This window comes from Nymphalis io, chromosome 20 (genome assembly GCF_905147045.1).
Source record: "Nymphalis io chromosome 20, ilAglIoxx1.1, whole genome shotgun sequence".
NCBI classification, from domain to species: Eukaryota; Metazoa; Arthropoda; class Insecta; order Lepidoptera; family Nymphalidae; genus Nymphalis; species Nymphalis io.
In genome coordinates this window covers 5,022,795-5,042,160 of record NC_065907.1, presented here as the reverse complement: position 1 = coordinate 5,042,160, position 19,366 = coordinate 5,022,795, and the positions used below count along the sequence as shown (strand labels likewise).

The 19,366-nt window shown below is 32.0% G+C and overlaps 1 protein-coding gene across 1 annotated transcript in view; it reads right to left on the bottom strand.

Annotated features, from left to right (window-relative positions):
• The window catches only part of LOC126776579 (uncharacterized), a 109,233-nt gene that overhangs the window by 18,449 nt on the left and 71,418 nt on the right, over positions 1 to 19,366 (bottom strand). The window contains exon 2 of the mRNA XM_050499213.1: positions 2,378 to 2,613. Within this exon, the coding sequence (XP_050355170.1) occupies positions 2,378 to 2,580 (203 nt within the window). The 5' untranslated portion in view covers positions 2,581 to 2,613. The remainder of the gene's footprint in view (positions 1 to 2,377; positions 2,614 to 19,366) is intronic.

Sequence of the window (19,366 nt, the reverse complement as noted above, 5' to 3'; positions counted from 1 at the left end):
AAGCGAAAAAAAAAAATGCATATGAAAATGTTCTTGCAAAATCTCAACGATATAAAACTATAACAAAAAAGTGAAAATATAAATTTACTCAGCATATCTGAGTGTTATTTTACGATCTCTACAATAATTTCAGAGGCAATATTTTCAAAAGAACATCAGCGTTTCTCATTTTAGTTTAATCAAGTATTTGGCTTGCATCACGTTAATTAAGCCGTCTGCATAATCTATCTAGTCTAGTTAATAAGCGTCTCTTTAATCTAAATTTAGTGAATATTAAATTATTAACTATTAAACTTACAATTTAACTATTATAGGAGATACACATCGTTATAATTATGTTGTGTTGGAAACAAAGTGTTATACGACATACGAGTAAGTTTAATTTTTCTTATCGTGTTTATACAATGAATGTCGCGTATTTTAACCAAGATGGTATATTATTCCGAACCGAACCGAAACAGCCTGTGAATGTCCCACTTCTGGGCTAACGGCCTCCTCTCCTCATTTTGAGGAGAAGGTTTGGAGCTTATTCCACCACGCTGCTCCAATGCGGGTTGCTGGAATACACATGTGGCAGAATTTCAGTGAAATTAGATACATGCAGGTTTCCTCACGTTTCCTTACGATGTTTTCCTTCACCGTAAAGCACGAGCTGAATTATAATCACAAATTAAGCACATGAAAATTCAGTGGTGCTTGCTCGGGTTTGAACCCACGATCATCGGTTAAGATTCACGCGTTCTTACCACTGGGCCATCTCGGCCATGGTATATTATTGTTGTAAACATATTATGATACTTCTAAAAGCATAAATATTTTCTTATAAACATTCTAAATTTGCAATATTTGTAGCGTTACCCTAAAGGAATATGCCGTGAGATAATAGTATTAAAATAACCAAAATATACTAATCGAGCAGTATGATGCAGTATGCTAAATATTTTGTTATTAAATAATAATTATAATAATGTCCTCCAGATCGATTTCGGCCACGGCGGCCAATCTCAAGAGAGATTAGCCAACTACGCAGGATATATTATAGTGCACAAGTGTGTGCGCAAACACAGGTGCACTCTCTCTTCCCTCACTCTCATAATCCGATGGGACGGCAATCCGACACGACCAGAAAGAGTTTAGGCGCAGGACCAACGACTTTACGTGCTTTCCGAGGAAAGGGAGTGTACATACTTCCAACCTCTGGACTCCGGGCTGCTACTGAGAATTTTCAGAAAAATCTCTCGACCTAGGAATTGAACCCAGGACCTCCGAGTCTGCGGCCTTAAATCAAATCAAAAGATTCGTGTAAACTTTTATCAGAAGTTTTTAAGTGTGTACGTACGTATCTAGAGATAAACGGTTGAAAAATAATAATCAGTTCTTTTTATTAAGCATTTTTTCTTACAGAAAATAGGCAATTTGAGTGAAATCCCTTATAATATTTTTAACCATGTCATTGCTTTTTAGAGATTAACGACATATTTGTAATTTGTATCTCATCGATCATTCGCCGGCTGGGAAATAAAACATGTTTGCCGCCTCGTTACCTTAATTACTCGATTTAACTGTTGTGTAAAGACCTGAAAGGTATTTTACTATTATTTAAATTGGACGTTAAGAAATTAGACAGATTTCGAATATGAATTATTCGCTGTCCCTTCATTTTCTTTAACCTTTAAATAATTTCCTTCTTTATATATGAAGCATTAATTAAGCCTGTAGCCTTACTATAAAAAAATCAGAAAACCTTGTGCAATTAAATGTGCTTTTTATTTAGAACTTTTTCTTTGAGTGTTCATTTTTAATTGTGGCCGTTGCATGCCAACAGTTTCCATTGAAGAGAGTACAAGCACCTAACCTCTTCGTAACTTTAGCACGGTTGTTAATATTTATATTTCAATGTATTAAGCAGTTAACATTATTATATACATATGCCCACTTTATGCCAAGACGTTTTATTGCATCAAATTTGATGATGATCATACATTATATATGTGTAGGGAGATATGGGTAAGTCGGAAAACGCGATAAAGTTTAAGACCGGGCAAGTACCACTGAATTTTCGTGTGCTTTGCGTTTATAATTCGTATCGTATTTGCAGGGAAATATGGTGAGGAAGTCATTTATTGGATGAACTTATACCTCATGTAGAGCAAAAAACTGGCATTGGAACAGCTCGGTCTAATAAGCTACAAATCTTCATATCTTATTTTTAATGCTAATCAGTAGACCTATTATGTAAGACAAATTTGAAACTTTTAAAAGTAACCTTTAACTTAATAATTAATCTATTGAAATAACGATTCTTTGGTGTTTGTAAGAACCTACTTGAATAAAGTATATTTTGATTAGTTTATAGTATCTGCATAAAGTCGTTTACCGTTCAAACGTGTCCCTCGAACATTCACTAGCTCTGGACAGTCGTCGCTCTCTCTTCAAACCATCATCACTTGGTGACTTGTCAGCTTTAATTTCCTTTTCCGTCCTGCTACTCGATCTTGACGTCTTGCCTACCTCGTCTTTCTTGACAGCCGGGTTAACGGGCGACAAGTTGCCCGGCTTATCATGTCGTTTCATCTCCATATTTCAACGCGGACGGTCATCGTCGCTGTTCGCCTTTGGAAGAAAAAATATAGACTATTTTATATGTTCGATTAAATATTGAAATTTAATAAAACATCCTTGACAAATATTTGTAAGTTTAAAAGATAATAGAATAGAAGATGTAAAGCATCTTCTATTCTATTATCTTATACGCCAAAAATAGTTGCAGAAGGTTTACAATATTATTTAGTACAATAAAGGTTAATTGAATAATCAAGGCTTGATTTGCTTTTTTCCTCTACCTGCTTTCTTCCGTTTAATAACTTTTTTTTCGGTTATTTGACGTTCCTAGTTATATTTAAGTAACGACGGTATATTTGATAATTTTTCTTGAAAGCAGTTACTAAAACTAACAATTTGACATGTTTTATTTTAATTAAAGTTAAATCAAAATTAAAGAATATGCAAATACATTCAATTATTTAATGCATAAATAATTGAAAGCTTTTTACACTCTTATATATCAGTAATTTAAAATACGAGACTCCTCGCATGACATTGCATAAATGCATTAATAGAAATGTCATTACAAACATGTTTATGTATGAGATTACATTTATGGTACATGTATAAACAAAGGTGTAAAATGAAGCTTAAAATGCTTGAAATTTATAAAATTAATTAGAAGTATAGTATTTTAAACGTAAATTTTACATAATGTAATCGTAATAAATAATCGTCTAAGTTAAAATCAAGAAAAATAATACAATAATCTAACGACACGTAAGTTTAAATTTATTCAGTTTAGTAAATTATTGTCAGTATGTTCTTATACGGAGAGATATTTTACGATAGCGACGGACGTAGTCACGGGCAGAACATCTCGTGTCTATTATGTATTAAAAAAATGAATACAAAAAAAAAACAAAGTTATGCTAACACAGCTTTAATTCTCGTGCTATGATATGAATTTTTCATTTCAACTGTCGCTCGCTTGGATTTTTAGAATATGCTCGGGCTCTATTTTATTCTGCTTTCAATGGATTTATAAAAGTGAAAATTTGTGTTATAAATGTTATGTTTCAATATTGTTATAGTTATTTGTGTATTAATAGTTAGTGCATGCTGAATAAAAAAAAGAAAACACGTAAATCGCGACGTATTTATTTAAGAGCATATCTTTGAGATCTTTGAGAGAGAGCGGTATTGACGACTCTTTCTGTAGACATTTTAAGCCACGAAAGTCAAACCTACTTTATAATTTGCGATAAAATATATATTTACAATTTCTATAAGTCATCGTAACCTTTTACAATTTATTACGATATATTCACCAATCTTTATTAAAGTAGCGTGATAGAATACTCTCAAATCCTCATCTCCTCAACAGGAGCGTTTGCCCAGCAGCAGAACAATTACAGACTGTTACAATTGTCATCAACTTGCAATCCTCAAATGCAAATTGTGACGGTTCATGCTGTTTCGCAATAAAAAACATGGAGGCACATTAAAATAATGTAAATAAATTTGTAGACAAAATACAAAATTTAATATAAAAAAAAAACATAATATTTGTGTTCATAATATTATTTGGTAAAAGAGGCAAGGCCGCCTCACGTTTAAAACAAAAACAGTGACCGCCTTTATAAATGTCAGTCTACGTTTGTAAATATTATCTTTTCATTAAAAAAGGACTATTATAAATTTTGCCCTTTGGCTTGTGAATAATAAAATGAGACGTCCAGTGCTCTAATGGAACTCGAATATAACAAATTATTATTAATAAGTTCTATTGGAGTGAAAGCCATATTTGAATCCACAATTAGCCATGTCTTGAAATATTTACCATTTTTTTAAGTAAACAAAATATTTGGTATAGTCTTAGATTTTTTGGTTTTAGTATAAGGGGTACTCGTAAAAATTGATTAATTTCATCAAAGGAACAAAGTGTACAAAAATTGATACTTTATTTAAAAATAAAGTTAATTAGTATTATCTTATACTGATAATATCTAATTGTTAGACAAAGGCTTATTTCCTGTTAATAAATTTTTTCATGGTACAACGATCTAAATTTTATCGTATCAATTCCATAAAAATGCATAATAAGTCGATCTTATTGCTAATCGTAAGTAACGATGTCTACCAGATTACTTGATTGAAGAAGCTATAGAGCATATCCACCATGCTATTTTAATATATGTTTGTAGGTGTACATGTGGCATTATTTCAACTGACATGGCAGGTTTTTTTTCAAAAGCAAGATATGATTTATAAATCTAAATTGACGTGTATGTACACTGCACATGAAAACTCAGCGGTGCTTGTCCTTATTCGAGCCTGCGATCTTCAGCTACGATATATATATCCTATCTAACATTCCGATTGGCTATATTTACTTAATTATTCTGAACAAATAAACAAAATTAAATTTGACGCTTGCATTCATACAAGATCTTGTAACATTTTAACAAGAATTCACGAAGCCTCTCGAAACTTCTCGAACGAGGTCGTGTGCCGGAGGCTGCAGACTGACACGCTAGCAGCTCCGTTTACATAATAAGATGTCTTTGGAACAAACGAGATTATTGTTACTATATCTATACTAGCCATAGTATTTATTGTGCCATATAAATTTATCATTTAAAAAAAAAACGTAAATAAATTAAAGTTAATAAGATTAATGCTTGATCGAAACAAGAATATTTAAGCAATTTGTAAAATTAGATAAATATTTTATTAAAATAGTATTAAGCAACGAAATACGCACACTGAAGTAAGTAAAAAGCGGCGGCGAAATGTATGATGATGACGGCATAACAAAGCGTCATGCCGTTTGCCGTATCGGCAGAGCAGTCGGTCTTATACCCAAGGCGACAAATAAGTTTCAAGTTATGGTCACAAAATGTTTCATATGAAAATTATTAACTTTGAAACACTATGCGAAATTAAGAGAGCCAGCTCTTTTGAAGCATTTCAAACTGAACTCGCTCTATTCACTACCTAAAATCTGAAAAAAAAAGTTTAAGTTTAGTGTTAAGTAAGCGTGTTGCTTGTTTTTTTATAAATAGTTAATGTATTCTCAGAATCATTTCATTAATTTATTTGTTATATATGTTTCACAACAACAGTATTTATAAGGTTATAAATGCAATAAATATTATATATCAAAATAACTAAATTTATATACATACATACTGACTAACTGACTGACCCGCTAAAACTGCGATTTCGAAAAGTGACTTTCTTATATTTTTTAAATATTTAATGTTGGTATATTTTTAAGAAACGCCTAATTTTTTTAAAAACCGATTTTGCATAATTGCCATAAATATACAGCCTATTCCAATTACAGCAGGAGTAAAGACAATTAACAACTTTGTCTTTGAATTGAATTGACGTTATCTGATTGGTCGAGATTTTAAATAATCTATGGCATAAACATATCAGTATCCTCTGAGGAATACACTGAACGCGGCGTTTGAACAAACATTTCACAAAATCCATCCAAAATTTTTAATGTAGTAAAAATCTCAATGTCATTCAATCAATCTTTTTTCAGTAATAAGGTAAGCTTAACACCAATATAAAGTGACAGCTTCGTACAACGTTAACCCAATTGCTTTAGCGCTGCGAAGGTAATCAATTTACCCGTCACTTCAATATCGTTTGTTTGTTCTACCTGTCGCCTGCACACTGCTCTGACACACACCTACTGGAACCTAAATGCATTTAAAAGCGACATTAAGTAGAAAGCCGGCATGTCCTTTGTGTATTTTTCATTAGGGTATTATGGAACTTGATGTAATTTGCACTATGCAAATACATTTCTGAAATATATTGCCTTCACTGGTGAAAGGACTGAGAGAATCGGCGATTCAACATGGAACTGCTGGTATAAATCATGTTTTATTCACAATAACGATGTCTACAGTAATTAATTATAAAGAGTGCTTAAATACAAAACTGGGACTCATTTAATTAATTTTACACTTTGTAGTATAGATTTATAGAAGTATTTTATACATTTACGAATGATTTTACAATATTAAAAAGTAAATTAAAAGTAAGTAATTAAAGATAGGTAAATAATTTTATTATTTATTTTTCAATCAATGAATGTTATGTTATATGTTTCTAATTTTCAAACAAAGTGATTTTAATAAATTCAACTAGCTGTAGAATAAATTTTAAAATAGTTAACAGGAAAATTATTTTAAGCTTTAAATAAATACATTAAACATTTGGAATTTATTTATAAAATGTATTGTTACTGAATTGTTAATTATTCAATTAGACCACAAAACGTCTATGTACATATTTTCGTATTGTTTTAGCTGTTGTTGTTAAACTTAAAAATATATTTTTATACTAATGTAAATTAAAAATAAAAACGTTGAAGGCATCTAGTAACGAACGTTATTCTGACGTCACATGATGTTCGATGATCATGCATGTTCGATGAAATTCCCGGTGGCAGGTGGAGTTAACTTTACAAGAAGAGAAGACGCATTCGCCTAAAGCGTGCCATATATAGGCTGTTATTTTTATTTTATTTACTTTTGATATCACAACGTGGTCTATGATATTTGCAATGTTTCTACATATCCTTTGAGTGGTTTGTCGTAATTAGTGACACAATAAATGGAGCACTTCATTGGGCTTAGCGATTTCGTTATCGCTTTGTTGGTCCACTCTTGGTGTGTTCGCAATTAAACGATAATAGTAACGTATTATTTAGACGTGGACTGAACCCGCCAATAAGTCAAATATGTCAAAAACAACGCAAATGTTTATGTCGTTTGATGTGTAATTAAAACCTGATAATTATGAAAAGTAATATTACACATTACATAGTATATATATATATATATATATATATATACATCAGAATATCATTCGTTTGTATATATATTATTTTAAGCTTAATAATAAAAATAAGGGCAAACGAATGATATGCTGGTAGATAATGACCTCGTTTGAGAAAAGTGTAGTAGCAGCACTTTTGTAATTTCAGTATATTTTTCTGTCTTTTCGTATTCATGGACTTAATTAATAGTAATAAATAATAACATAACATTACGAATTAATAACAACTCTCAGAACATTATGGTAGAGGTTTGTGCACGCCTTGGTAGGTACCACCTACTCATCATAGATTCTATCGCCAAATAGCAATACTTATGTATTTTTGTGTTCCGGTATCAAGAATGAGTGAGCCATTGTGGCGTACTGGTGCCAATTTTTATGAGCGGTAGTGGTAAAAATTAAAATTTCCAAGTGGAAGTCTCCTTGTGACTGGTATGTAAGAGATTATAGAAAACGGAAGCTCACCCAATGAAGAATGACTACTGTTATCCATGAACACCTGCAATTCCGGAGGGCATACAGGTGCATTGCCTGCTTTTAAAGAAGGAATGAGAGACTTTACTCAATGATTTCTATGTCATATAGGTTCGGAAAAAAACGCCGGGGAAAGCAGAGTGGATCTGTAAGCTAAGAAATACAAACATGTGACGATCATAACCAATGCTGAATATGAATGTCATCAGGTTTTGCCGCAATTAGTATAAGTTACATCGAACTATAACTTAGCGTGGTATAATTTCAATACCTCTTGGGATCAACATTTTCTGGTGCCACAACTCATGAGCTCAACTTGTAAAATGTAACATTTATTACAAGTAATATATTCTTCTATTTTATGTTATATGTTCTTTTATTTTTATGAAACATGTCAAAACTACTGTATTAAAAAATTCATTATGACAGATACTGTTATTTTATTTATTCGTACTTATTTAACAAGTATTGAATTTATGTATATATAGCGTTCAAACACATGAAATGTAATAGTATCGATATACCGTATTAAGTTTCGTCGGCATTAAGTAACTTTTATTACCATGAGTTAAGAGTGATAAGACTTATTGTATTGAATCTATGTCTCTAATGCAATGTCGAGGAAATACTAGCCGATCAAAATTTAACGGAATTTTGTCCCGAACGGTAACTTGGACAAAGTTTGCTACTTAATGAAACTTGATTTCTAAGTTTATGCTATTAATTGCTCCCTTCAAATTGTTGGGAAAGTGTTGAGTAGCTGGTAGAATTTATATAGTTTTATAACGGTGATGTTGCAGACGTTGCTTAGCTGCTGTTTAGTGAAACACTGATTTGTCTCTTTCCATTATTATTGATTTAACATTCGACAGAAGAAGACACCGCATTGTTTAACTAATAATCGGCTAAACAAGGTTTATAAGTGAGGCCGTAGGTAAAAGAAGCGCTATTATATAGATAATTGAACTTAAACGGTTGTATTAACCTAGTACTTATTATTAAGTAAGTAAATGCCTGTAAATTCAAAATAAACAACTGGGCTAAACTTATTTTGAGAAGAAAATTTGCTTATTCCACCATGTTGCTCCATTGCGACACACAAGTGGCAGACATTCATCACACACATGCACCTTTATAGTCAGAACGAGATGAATTATACTCACAAATTTTAAGTTTTATTTAACTCAAATATAAAAAAAAAACTAAAAGACGCCGAAATGTTGGCATAGAAATTCTCACCTAGAAGCCAGACAGTATTTCAGAATTTTATAACAGTTTATACACTAACTCACAAGCATTTTAACTATATAAAGTATTAATGACTAGAATATTATAATTGATGAGTAGGTAGACGAGTCTGCACCAAGCTTTTCAGTGATCTTGTATGCACATATTTATATTTATAATAATGAAAAATGTTCTACAATGATCACTATTCCAATCTAGGTTAGCACAAACTAATTAGAAATAATGTTCGCTACATATACCGTTCATATAGTTCAGAATTATTAAGCCGCAAGGAAAAAACAGTAAATACAAGCACGGCGGCACGCCACTATAACGTTCTTATAAGCGGCACTTTTTAGTAATTGTTAATTAGACCCTCCCTTACATTTGCAATGTATTCGTGACCTAAATTACTTTCTCCTTAAATATAACTTCAAAGAACAAGGGAAAATTTTCGGAGGTTATTACTTGGTTCTGTGGACTTTTTCTATATTTGCTATTTGTTCTTTTGTTCAGAGTCTGATGAAGGATTTCACATAGATACGATTATCTTCAATAGGATTTGAAGAAAAAAATACAGTTAGGTTTATCACCCCTATTATTTCCTTATTAGAGTTAGGGATATGAGATTCATCAGACATCGAAGCAGTTTTTTATATACTTAACATTTAGAAATATGCTTCAATAGGTCGTACTAAATTAGTGCCCATGTAATAACAAGGGCTCGTTTTTTTATTATTATTTCTTTAATAACATTGAAGCTATTTATGTCCCGTTCCTTTATTTAAGGAATCTTTATTTTATATCATAGCTTGGTCGTAGGGCTTTATGGAATCTCGCTCGAAAAATGTCGCTCGTTTGTGCTGGTACCACGCACTAATCAAATATTCTACCACCAAGCAGCGTACATACTTTATATTACTGTTTGAAGTGTGTTAGAGCCACTATAACCTCAGGCACAAAAGACGTTATGTCTCATAACGTCTTAACTTACAAGCTTGGTGGCGCATTGACGATGTAAGGGATGATTTATATTTCTTACCGTGGCAATGTCTATGATCAGTTGTGGCCACTTTCCTTGTAGCTTGATTACCAACCTGATTTCCTATATAAAATAAAAAAAAACATCAGTAACAGCTTGTTTCTAAGTAACAAACTATTAAAGACCTTTCTAAATTTTTTTTAATGACACATTACATGGGACTTCGAAACTTACGAAAAGTATTTTTTGGGACAGTTTTAAAATTACGTCATAAACAATTCTACCATTCGTAAGCAAAATTAATCTTTTCTTGAATTAATTAAGCCATCACACAATTAAGTAAAAGCACGAAAATGATATTTAACACTACGTTATTCAAATAATACAATAAAATAAATAGAGAAAGTTCAATTTTTACCCTCCGCAGTTTTTTCCAAACCTTATCGTATAATATAACCCCTGCCTTATAAGCCCTGAAATACTTCCGTCACGACAAAAAATCGATCGACAATAATATAATATGCAAAGGTTGGCTTCGTGAATGTTTGTAGGTCAGGTGTAGAGCGAATGATTTGTTTTTTCGATAGCATAAAACATATCGATAGAAATGCCAGTTACGGCAGTTTTTTTTAAAGTTAATAACTTTTCGGACTCGTTTAGCGTACAGCTATTAAAAACGAATAACAAAACTGTGCTAGGTTTTGGTATTGCATTGAAAGTTGATTTTTCGAATATATATATATTTTTTTATACAAAAATATAGTTTAAAATAGAGTTTTTATTGAACATAAAAACTTAATATGAATTCAAATGTTTATTTTTTAGGTTACTGGTCTTTAGTTTTTTTAAATAATCAGCCATTGTTTATACTTACTCGAAAACTGAATAAATATTTTGTATAAGAATGAGAAGTAAGTTTTTTCATTGTTCTTTATAACTTAAATCACTGGCACAGGCTACAAAAAAACAGCCAATGTTAATAGTAAATGTACAAATCTATATAGAAAGATCTATATTTTTGGGTTACCACCGGTAATACCTACGTTGGTATATCGTTATTGTGTATCGTGAGAGAACAAAACAGTACCAACGAAGCATGTGAGTAAAATGAGAATGCTTTTACTATTGCAATAAAAGTAGTCGAATTTCAGAACGCAATTTGGCTTTTGTGTGTTCAGCATTTTTTTTTCTTTGTGTATTTTTAATATTTGTAACGTTACTAAATTTTTTATTTTATTTAGGGCTATCCTAGTAAGTTATATACTAGTAGATATTCCTTCTAAATTATTGTTTTGTAAGTGTTTTTTTATTTATTATGTATGCATACATTCTTTAATTTATTTATTTTGGAAACAAACGGTACAATTATATTAAATATAAAAAAATAAGATATATCAATAAAACTTAACCAACACAGTTCCTAATATTAAATCAAAACATATTATATTAAAGACAAATATTAAGAGAAATAATATACAAGTAAAATAATAATAAAATAATTCATTAAGGACTTCTTCAATATAGTGATTTAATATAACAATAATAATTTAACATAATCAGACAAATTTTGTTCTATGAGTTTTAACAAAACTTAATACAGTTTCCTTTCAGATTTTTATTGATTTCTCTAACACTCTTAACGTCTATATTTAGGAGTGAGTAGCTATGTCACACACAATAATATTTGGAAACAATAATATTAATAATAATAATTACAAGGTTAATAACTTGTTTTACAAATAAATCTTTATATATTCGATATATGTATATATTTCCAATACGTCTGAGAGTTTAAAAAAATACATTTTTGTTTGTTTTATTTTTATTAATTAACAATTATTTTATAAATATTTCATTCAAAAATCTCTACTTCAATAACACTTAAGATTATCAGAAATGAATCTCGCCGCAGCCCTTGGGAATTTTCCTTCAGAGGTACTCGTTATTCCAACCCCAACTATATCATTACTAATTTATTATTATTTTGACCTTCTATAAAATCAACTCTTCGTAATCATACTGTTTTCTTTCCGTTATTTAGATTAAAATATATGTATACGTGATGTTAGATTACAGTGTTTGTATATATTGAAAATGTATGTTTGTATTGAAAAGTATTTTTATCGGTTTTATAGTATCTTGAAAACTATTGGACGAATTGTTCGGAATCAATGTGACAATTCCCTGACTATTTTTTGAAATATAACTAGTGTCGGCCCACTTGTCGAAATTCCATCATTATATTTCGTTATGTATATGTGTAAAAATTGTAAAAAAAGATCATATATGAATTTGCATGATCTGAACATGTATTTCTATGCTCTCTAATCCTATATATAATAATAGATGTCGGTATATCTGTTTAAGTTCTTGTTATAGACTTCGACATCGTTTTACTGTATGCTTTCATGGAGAAGATTTTAATACTTTCATTTCATACACTTTGTTTTTTATAAAGAAGAGTTTGGTAGTCATTATTCAAATTAAAACCATTTTCTACTTATATAATATAAACATATTTTTACGTACTCCAAATCTGATCAATGGAAGTGGTTATATTGTGATTTAATTACTCACATTGCTAACAATAACGTATCACTTTTCTGAAAAATTAATAAAAATAATTCAGTTATAAAGATAGGTCAAGAAATAAATTAATAAAAAGGCATAAAGAAAACAAAGGACTTTTTTAAGTGAATATGCAACAGCCCGTTAATTTCCCACTGCTGGACAGTTTCATCTACTTTGAAACATACTACACCATGCTGATCCAATGTGAGTTGGTGGATACGCATGTGGTAGACTTTCATCCGACACGTCCCTCACGATGACCGCTGCGCCCGGGATTCATTGTAATGTGCTTAATTTGTGTTTATATGAATAATAGGGTTAAAACCTGGTACTGGTGGTAGGGTTTTGTGCAAACTCGTCTGGGTAGGTACCACCCACTCATCAGATATTTTACCGCACAACAGCAATACTTGATATTGTTGTGTTCCGGTTTGAAGGGTGAGTGAGCCAATGTAATTACAGGCACAAGATACATAAAATCTTAGTTCCCAAGGTTGGTGGCGCATTGGCTATGTACGCGATGGTTGACATTTCTTACAATGCCAATGTCTACGGGCGTTTGGTGACCACTTACCATCAGGTGGCCCATATGCTCGTCCGCTTTCCTATTCTATATAAAAAAAAACCCGCGGTCTTCATAGACGATTAACATTTAATAATTAAAGTAACATCCCTTATATTTTGAGCTACGACTTAATAAAGACTACGTATATAGTTGATACTTATATTTTCCATAGATGCATACAAAATGACAATGCCGTTAGTCTAATGCAATCAGTCAGTTAGGATCAATAACCCAGCCAGGTCAGTATATAGTTATTTGTTTTTTTTTTGTCGACAAATTCTCACTTTTAGTAGTGGAAATGTTTATAGTTGTAGTGTTCATGAACGCTTTCCAGTCTTGCCATGTTTCCCATTTCGTTCGATTATGAGAGTGATAGAATAGAGAGTGCAATCCTGTGTATACGCACATACCTGTGCACTATAATATGCTCTACGTATGGCCAGTCCTTGACAAAAATCGATCAGCATGACATCATAAAATATTTTCATAGGTTCTTAAATAAAAAAAAATGTGTTGATGAACGACACATAAAATAATTTTAATTTGATTTTTTTAATTTGAATCAGATCGATCGCCTAGAAGCTTCTATTATGGAGATGGTTATAAAAGGCTTCCAACCAGGTCAGACTATCTTTTAATAGATTGATTGAAATTCGTCCCAATTGGTGTTGAACACTCCGAGCGCTTGGCGGATGAATTTTTAATTGGCCAGTTCCATAATTTGATTCACTGTCTGGTTCACGTTTGAGTTACGGTAAAGCATAAATAATTGCAAGTTTATTTATTTAGTTTTAATCTAATTAAAAAAACACGCGGCATTATTAAAATGAATAAAAAATGAAACATTAATAAAACTTAACCAATTGTAGCTTTTATTTCATTAATAATATATTAAAAGGATCTTTCCCTCGGTACAAAACGCATAAAATATAAAACAAATAAATAATAAAATTAAGCACAGCTACCATTCATTATGATCTAAACACGCGGTAGCGTGTCGAGTTAAGTAGCTAACAGACCTAGCGAGCAGCACCGTATGTAATATTACACGAACGATTTGGAGCCACTTTTGACCCCCCTCAAAAAGTATTTCACATAAATATGTCAAATTTGGCTCATATATTAAAACTTGCGAGATACATATGTTATCCAAATTTCATAAACCTCAAACGGTTATTTTTATATTAACGTCCAATTTACAAACGTTAATCTTCATTTTTATCACTGAGTGACCTATAGATCAAAACTCTAACCCAGTTCCAGATGACCTAGAAAGTTCAAATTTGGCATTCAGATAGGTAGTTGGATGAATACAAAGGAATAAAGCAGATATAAGTAATTTTTTATCATTTTGTTATAATTTTTAAATTAATTGATATTATTAGGAACACTTACTTATAGTGCCTGTAATGTAGGAATGAGCAATCAAAATTGATGACAGCCGATCTTTATGTGGATTTTAAGGTCTTCACGTGAAGATGAGTGATAAAATAAGAACTTGTGAAGGCTATAATATAATTCGTATATGAAAACTAGCCAAGTCAGACCTTAGGCTTCAATATATTATCCTAAGATATAAGAGGAAATTATATTTTAAGTTGTTATAAAATGTTTTATGTTGTTATAAATGAATTTCAGGATCATTGAAATTGACACCCATTTAGATCTCACTTCTTATGTCATTGAAGTTAACAAACAAGGCATATATCATAATATTGAACTTGGCTCTCATTTCACATTTATGTTTTTGATGGGATATTCATAACATATTAAAAGAGAGATGAAATATATCATTATTTATATGGAGTTTATTGTACTGGGCATAACTAATATACATATGTAAACATTTGATGTGACAAGTAAATAAAAGTGGCAAAAAATATATTTATAATTCTAAAACATATAAACAAAATTATTATTAATCAGGTATTTACAAACCTAACCATATTGTTTTATTTACTTAATAATATTTATCACAAGCATTTTATTGTCATTTGGACACATTATAGGGCAAGTTGTGTTTGCGTTAATACGGTTGTAAATTAACTTGTTCAATATTTTGTTTTAATTTAACGAACGCTAGCTAACCTAATTTTAATAAATACATTTTAACTGCATATCATATTATTTATTTATTATACGAGTATATAATGTATATTGCTCTGTTTATTGTCAATTAATTGCTTATACTGAAATTATATGTAAAAACATCGCTAAAATAAGCAATAAGCGTTTCATGCTACCAAGTTTCTGTAATTAGTTTTTAGTTTTATTTTTAAAAGTATATATTGTAATTGTAAGCAAAGTTATTTTACATTAAACCTAATGAAATCGCATACTAACTCTCTCAAACTCATTTATTCTTTGACTTTAAATTTACTATATAACAAGAACACTACTAAAAAGCTAAATCGCAAGCGATTTGAAACGCTTGAACAAATTTTCAATAAAAATAAATTCAATAAAAGATAGCCACCTTTCAAGTTCTGTTAATTCAAGCGTTTAGTTTAAGCCTATTCTAAACTCGTCTTTCTTAAATAACCATATTACTGTCGTTACTTTCTGGGATTTCATAACTAAAAGTTAACGAAATTCTTCGAAAAAAGGTGAAATAAAGACTATGAAAGTCTAAAAGACTTCACACGACGGCACGATGTAATTTCCTCTAAGACACAAACGACCCGTTTCGAACCGTTGCATTTCGATAACGACCTTATCATGGAGGACATTGGAAAATGAGAAACTCTTTTTAAAATAAATCTCTAAAACTTTAGTACGATTGGATAAAAAATATAAATATTGACATTTAAATATGTATAATATAATATTTTAATCAACATAAACTGTACCAGCAATCTTTATTGTAATTAAGTCAAACGTTTGACAATATTATCGCACAGCTTAGCCTTAATTTTACACATGATGATAATGTTTTTCTTCTGAATGCCGTTATGACAGAATTTTCAACGGACATATTAGAAAAGGTCAATTGCCCGACTCAGGATTTGAACCTGCACCTCGTAAGCTAGGACTTAGACCAACAAGCCATTCCCTGTAAGAGATAATATTTGGAGGAGACTTTTGTTTTGTAACGCTGAGGCGCAAAATCCTTACATAATGAAAGGATTTGCGAGCTTTTATCCAAAACCGATACACCCTCACATCTACAAATAATCCAATCGTACAGTTCAAGGTACCATTCTTTATAGGACTCGGAGACATATAATACGTTTTTAAGGTTTGACGAACGCGTCGCACTGAAAACACACGTAATCCAAATTGATGTAGAAATATTTATTCTTCCATCACTGTGTAATAAATTTTATAATTCATACTAATTGATTTTAAATTTTTAATCTGAAAAGAAACATGCGAAGTTATTCCTTTTAAGTCTTGTCGTTGGGTTATCCATAATTTACGTAGCAACGGATTTAACGGTTCTTGGAAAAAAATAATTAATATAGTTTCATAGTATTTCGAAATAATTACCGCCTTTCTTTAATAATGAACTCGAAACAAAACGTCCGGTCACGTGACTGAATTTTAAATTTTAGAACATCTGGAGAACACGTTTTATGTTTATTATTATTATTGCTGATTGGAATTGTAACAAATGAAGGTGACTATCAATCATGTAAATGTAAATAACATGATAATGCTGGCGAGGTCTGTCTGTAGACAATTACATTTACTTTGAATATAGCAAAGCAAAAAGTATTACATTTAGCCCACGGGTTCAGATTTTTCCTTGTTGATTTTACTTTATAGTATTAATAAAATATTAATATTTTAATTTCAATCAATCATTAGGTTTTTTTGCATACATGTCAAGGGTGAAGAAAAAGACAGGGTACTTAAACCTGTTCCCCCTCACACGCAGGAGAAGCCGCGAGCGGAAAGTAATATAATAAAAAATAAGCTAATTCTCAGCATGTGTTGAAATGCTTTTTTGTTAGAACTTTGTGCTATAATCAAAAATAACTGTACAAAAGTTTCGATTTAATCGGACGAACGATGCGTGAACTTATGTGTCTCGAATACGAACGAACGAATTTCATGTTGCTGCTTGTTTTAAGCAGCAACATGAAATAGAGCATTATAATCTTAATAGAAGACCGTACGTTCATATCCAAACTCTACTGAGATCACGTGTTTAATTTGTGTTTATACTTTCCTTACACAGTCATACATGTATATTAATGCATTTACAGAACCAATATAGCGTTACTTGCATTTAATGTATCACTGAGTAGTCAGGCATGAAATTGCAATCAAGTACAAATCTAATTGATTTCGGCTTATATGCTTCATCGGTTCTTGTTTAATTAATAATCTCATCATATATGTTGCACATCATATTTATAAGGAAAAAAAATAAAATTAACTTTTTTGATACTAAAAATATAACATTAAACATCATAGCAAATTAAAATACATAAATTAAAATTAATAATAAAAATACCTAGTGGAACACCATATGTAATAGGTAGGTCTTGGATATCTATGTAAAAAATAGCTACACACTAAATAATTGATAAGCTGTCCTTCTATTGCCAATTCTTTCCATTTTGTTCAGGAACACCAGGACACAGGATAAGCTTTTGGCATAGTCTCTGTCAAAAGCCTTTGCGATGCCTAAAAATGTAACAACCAGCAAAATATCAGAGACTGCCTGTGCTATCAATTTACCAAATATAGATGACAAACAACAATATTGATGTGTATAATTGAATGATTATTGTATATTAATGATCTTTTCTATAACTTAAGTTGGTGCAGGCAGAACTGTAATTGCTTACACAGTCTCTATATATATCTCTGGGGTAATGCAGCCGATATTAATACGATTTTTGTACTGCAGAAGAGGGCTATTTGTGGAATTTGTAACTTAGCCCCAAAAGAATCACTAAGATGTAAATTTAAAGAAATTAAAATAATGACTGTCGCTTCTCAATATATATTTGATAATGTTATATTTTTTTTTTTAAGTGGTAGTAGAGTCCAAACGCGACGACGGCCAGTACAGTCGGGAAGAATGTTCTGTACTAGCCGTCCCCGCCTTGCCGGCCCGCAAGATGCCTCTTCACGCCTCGTTTGAAGGAACCCGGGTTGTAAGAGGAGGGGAACACGTGAGCTGGTAAGGAATTCCATTCTTTGGTAGTGCGGCAAAGAAAGGAGTTGCCAAATTTCTTTGTGCGCGATGAAATTGATGTCACAGTTAGGCGGTGACATCGAGAACCAGCTCGCGTGGACTTAAGAAGGAAGGGGGAAGCAGGAATTAGAGAGAATAATTCCTCAGAGCACTCGCCGTGATACAGACGATAGAAAGCGCTCAGTGCTGCTATCTCGCGACGCAATTGTAAAGGTTCAAGGGTGTTTGTGACCTTTACGTCGCCAATAATGCGTACTGCACGTCGCTGCAACCGGTCCAAGGCCTCCATTAGGTACTTAGCAGAGCCATCCCAAAGGTGCGAGCAATATTCAACGCAAGACCGTACCTGTGTTTTGTATAACAGGCACAGTTGTTGTGGCGTGAAAAAACGCCGCACCTTGTTCAGAACTCCGAGTTTTCGTGAAGCTGTTTTTATAATAGCCTCGATGTAATCCCTTAGACTAAGGTCGCAGCGAACGTCCATCCCCAGCATGGCGATTTTGCTTTGTATCATCAGCGGTGTGCCACAGAGGGAGGGATGAGGGTAAAATGGTGACTTTACGCTGTGAGAGCGCACACCTGTGTTTTCTTGGCATTAAACTCAACAAGATTATCAGAACCCCATTTGGCGATGAGCTCTAATGTTCTATCGAGTTCAATGACAAGATTCTCCCGCCTCTCCTCAGTTTCCGCCCGCCCAGCCACTGCGCGTCCGTGGTAACCACCATGCACTGTACTATCATCTGCATAGCAATGTATGTTCCCAAGAGAGAGCATATCATTGATATGCAAAAGAAAGAGTGTGGGAGATAGCACAGATTCCTGGGGGACCCCAGCATTCACTACATAGAATTGTGAAGCGCAATCATCTACTAAAACACGAAGGCTACGCTTGTGTAGGAAGCTGGCAATCCAGGTGCATAGCTGAGCAGGCAGACCATATGCCGGTAGCTTGGAGAGAAGACTTCTGTGCCAGACCCTGTCG